At 40.9% G+C, this 4,613-nt stretch overlaps 1 protein-coding gene across 1 annotated transcript in view; it reads right to left on the bottom strand.

The window, feature by feature from the left end:
* Ptprk (protein tyrosine phosphatase receptor type K) overlaps positions 1 to 4,613 on the bottom strand; it is a 509,254-nt gene that overhangs the window by 2,299 nt on the left and 502,342 nt on the right. The window contains exons 32-33 of the mRNA XM_029482632.1: positions 1,936 to 2,099; positions 1,079 to 1,214 (exon numbers count right to left, since the gene is read on the bottom strand). Coding sequence (XP_029338492.1) covers positions 1,079 to 1,214; positions 1,936 to 2,099 — 300 coding nt within the window. The remainder of the gene's footprint in view (positions 1 to 1,078; positions 1,215 to 1,935; positions 2,100 to 4,613) is intronic.

Genomic DNA, 4,613 nt, shown 5'->3' with positions numbered 1-4,613 from the left:
CTCTCTCTCTCTCTCTCTCTCTCTCCCTCTACCCCTCTCCCTCTTTCCCTCTCCCTCCCCTCTCTCTTTCCCTCCCTCCCCCTCCTTCTCTTTCCCTCTCCCTCTTTCCCCCCTTCCTCCTCTCTCCCTCCCACACCCCCACACCTCCGCTGCTCCCATCATCTTAATAAAGTAGGGCAAGTAACAATGATGCCCTGGCTTTTCTCCCTTTCTTTTCTATGATTGCTGCAGCTGCTCTTCCTTCCCCAGTCTCTTTGTACTTATGTGTAACCCCCAAGTCAAGCATGTTACAGAGGCAGTAACTTTCTTACTTGGTACACAGCTCCATTCAGATGAAGCCTTGCTCACGTATCCCGTTGGTCCTTATTTTAGAGGCTTTGTGAGCATAGGAGAACTTATGTTACATTATATGCACTGTACTGTAAGGCTGATAAAAGCTTTTCAGCTGACAGCAAAGACAGACTGACAATTTACATTCGGATTAGATGGGGAAGGAATATGGATAATAGCTGCTATAAACTTCATTTGCTCTTTCAAAAACACTGGGCGTCAGGTCTGTTCATATAGGTCAGTGGTAGAATGCCTGGCCTAGCATGCTTGAGATCCTGGCTTCCATACCTAGCAACACCCACACATGCACACACATACACCAAAATAAGTCAATTAAAACAAAGTAAGTGAACAAACAGAAAATAGGTGTCTAAGATTCTGAGGTGACCTATGAGTATATCTGCGACTTAACTCAATATGCTTCAACAAGCAAAAAACAGACTACACATTAGTGAAATTTATTTTCCTAGAACTATTTACTGCACAGCACAAATTCACTGATAATAAGGAGGACAAATTTCACTTCTCAAATTGAATGAGAACATTTTCTTCACCCAACAGGTTATGTGATGAGGAATGCATTTATACAGGCAAAGCCAGACTAGCTACACCCTACCTATTAGTCACAACGTCCCAGCAAGATTCATGTGCACATCTGACTAATTTCCTCTACGTATGTGAAGCCCCACCAGTAAGTAGGTATATGACTAAGTAGTCACTGAGACCCTCGAAAGATTCTGTGGCTCACCGGGGCTTCCACCATGTTTGGCTTGCTGTTCCTCAGGGTCTTTACTGCATGGAAAACATCCACCACATTTTGCCGCTTCACCATCTCCACAACAATGCCTATGGCACAGAACATGCCACTGCGTCCACCGCCATTCCTGAAAGCAACGATATGCTTAGTACCTTTAGGGGAATCACGTGTCACACCATCACACTCTCCTGGGAAAGGACACTTATCTTTAAAAATTCTCCCATTTCTTTGGATTCTCCTCTACATTTGTGTGTGAAGGGAAGAGGGGAGGATACTAGAGGATAAAGTTCTCTCGGGAGCTTCTGAGCAGGAATATGTGACAGGCATAATTTGTTGTAATGTAGAGATGTTGAGATCCTAACCATTTGCCTGAAACAGAAGTTGTCCAGACAGGAACTTGAAAGAGTTAAAGCATAAAACAACTGCATAATTTTTATTGTGTGGATGTGTTTTCCTCCATGTTGTCTGTATACCCAGCACATGCACTGCCCACAGAGGTCAGATGAGAGCATCAGCTCTCCTGGAACTAGAGTCAAGAGAGGGTTGTGAGTCACCAGTTAGGTCCTGGGTATCAAACTCAGATCCTCTAGGAAAGTAGGCACTGCTCTTAACTACTGAGTCATCTCTTATTTGATTTAATAGTCAGAAAACAAAACTAAAATTAGTAGTAAAATATTCATTCCTGAGACTAGAGTTCTATTTTGAAATACGAGCTATGGCAGGTCTGTCTGCCAGGATTTGAGGAACATCTTTTAAACACACACAAAGCAAAGGCTAGCCAGGAAATGAGTTCTGAGGCTCCCTGCATTGCAAGGCCATGATGCCCTGCCCTGCCTTGCCCTACTCACAAGCAGTGGATGATTGTCCGGCCTTCCCCTTCTTCACATTCCTCTTGCCATTTTTCCACCTGGAGTATCAATTTCAAAAACGAGCGTTTGGAGCCAGGCACTTCTCGATGAGAAGCCCAGCCTAGGTACTGGAACTGTTGTACCATCAGATAGCCCTCCTGTGGCTGTAGAGAAAAACAGCATTTTATGAACATCAGGATGAGAACCTTTAACGAATGGTAAAAGACATGCACTGTTTATAATACAGAGGGAACTTGTACTGGACTGAGTCTAGTAATTCTGGTGCCTTTTCAGAAACATTCCAAGGTATGAGAGCAAGAACCCACAACTTGTTCTTTTTATTTGCCTGAGATGGCTTATACTGATTGCCAACTTGATGGGCTCTAAAGTCACCTTGAAGACAAATATCTTGGCATGCTTGTGAAGTAGGTTGGTCCACCCTACCTTCCATCTATTCTTACTGTGAGCATCATGATTTTGCTGAAGTTCGAAAGTGATCTTGTCATTCTTAGACCTCATGACTTCTTAATGCTTTTAGTCTACCAGGATGTAAAACTCCTTTCATGATCTGGTTCATTTCCACCATCACACCGGTTTTCTCCCTAACATGCCATTGAGGTTGGAGACACTGATCTCCCTTAAGCTCATTTACCTCTTTTCTATTTGCCTTGAGGACTTTGAAGAGGATGTCCCATTTGTTTGGAGAACTTCTTTCTATAGGGTTCTTTTAACTATCAAGTAGAATAGCTAATTTGACCACAGTTTGCCTGTAGACTTTCCTGTGATGCCACATAACTTCAGTGTTCTTGGAAAGCTCTCTGTCTCTAGCTATCTCACACTCAAATAATACCTACGAATTCTTCAAATTTTTTGCTTAAATACCCTTATTTTACAGAAATCTTTTCGGGTCACTTATGTCTGAACATCCAGTTAAACAATTTATAGTCTGTGCTTCTCCTCTAACGCATGTACATCATGTCAGTAAACAGACACTGGTAAAGTTACTCATGCATTGCTAGCCTTCTTTGATAAGGTATACATTCTTTAGACATAAGGAACCTCCTCCTTTTGACTTAAACTGTGTGTTGCAAGAACTTTGCATGATACTTTCAAAATAGCACTGCTTCTGGCAGACATAGTACCCTGAAGAGAAAATACAGAGGAGACCATACATCAGATTGAGTGAGTGATCACAAGGTATTGGATCTTAAGTCTCCCATGGAAAGGCTATGCACCTCATCTTCTCTAATACTGCACTGATATACTAAACTCACAATGCAGTGAATGATACTAAATAATGAAATAGAGAGTGAAAACTGGATTAATAAACACCAGAACACAATATATACAGGGCCGTAACCAAAGCAATATATATATTCTGGAAAAAAAATGAAGCAGTGCAGATTTCAAATATGAATATATTCCATAGAAAAAGCTCAACTCACAGACAAGCTTTGCTTCTAGAGTTGAGCAGCTACAGTTGCTTAGTTATAATATTACTAGAAGAATATTAAGACAGATGTGCAAACATAATGAGATTCCATTTAAATTACAATCTAAACTATGCGTGAATATTATGACTGAATTCATTCTTTTTTTCCTCCACTGAAATGAACGATGGAATTGGTTATGAGTTTAATCCTATTCTTACTTATGTTCATATAGCCTAATTAGCAAGATATACAGATAGTTTTTTCAATATAAGAAATATGACAGTTCTAACCACATACTTAAAATCATAGACATAAAGAGTACCAATATCATTAAAAACATGGAAATTGTCTCTTTTAGAAGTGCTGTTTTGAGAAGGTTATTTTCTTTTAGTTCTGGTTACTATCTAGTTACATAAGTTAAATAGTTTTAGTAGATTTATTTTTTTTTGGCAGTTGGTTTTTAAAAAAGACTTTCAGAGAGTCTATTGTACAATGAGTGTAACTTGTCAAAAAATTGCTGTGGGACAGATAGAATTGCCACTCTACTGCTGACAAAAAGCAAAAGTCAGCGACATTGATTCCTCCTTCAGAAGTGGACAGAGTCAGATGCTGTAGTGTTTAGTGAGATGGAAGGCAGAATATGTCGATGGGGTGCTGGGGGCAGGAGAGTTGTGGCTGGCTTCTCCCATTGCACACGGGTCCTGAAACAGTGACTGGGAAGTGTCCTATGATGCTGGCATGGTGTATCCTGTGCCCTGCTGCTGTCATCCTGATTATTCTTACTTTTCATTAGTATGTTTTTCTGGACTAGATGTTAATACTACAAGGTGAGCCTTCATCCTTGTCCTAAGCCCACATGTGCTGTGGGACCAGGCCCAGACTATCAGAGATAACTGAGAATCTGCCTGAGTCTAGATTTCCAAATGGGACATGTGATTGCAATCATTGAGAGGAAAACCTAGCTTTCAGCATTTCAACTTTCCTGTGTCTGGAACACATACTGTCCTGGAACTAAGACATAAGGTGATCAGTGGCTCTGGTATGGGTTGTGTGGTGCTCATTAATTCTTCCTTTCCCGTTGTTTGGATATAATTACATCCCTACTTCCTCTGCATCAGCTTAGTTAAAATGACCCCAAAAAAGACTTACTCATACTAGTAAAAGAGAGAGAGAGAGAGAGAGAGAGAGAGAGAGAGAGAGGGAGAGAGAGAGGGAGAGAGAGAGAGAGAGGTAGAGGTAGAGAGA

Source organism: Mus caroli, chromosome 10 (genome assembly GCF_900094665.2).
Source record: "Mus caroli chromosome 10, CAROLI_EIJ_v1.1, whole genome shotgun sequence".
NCBI classification, from domain to species: domain Eukaryota; kingdom Metazoa; phylum Chordata; class Mammalia; order Rodentia; family Muridae; genus Mus; species Mus caroli.
Note: the sequence above shows the minus strand (reverse complement) of the source record. Positions and strands in the feature narration are given on the sequence as shown.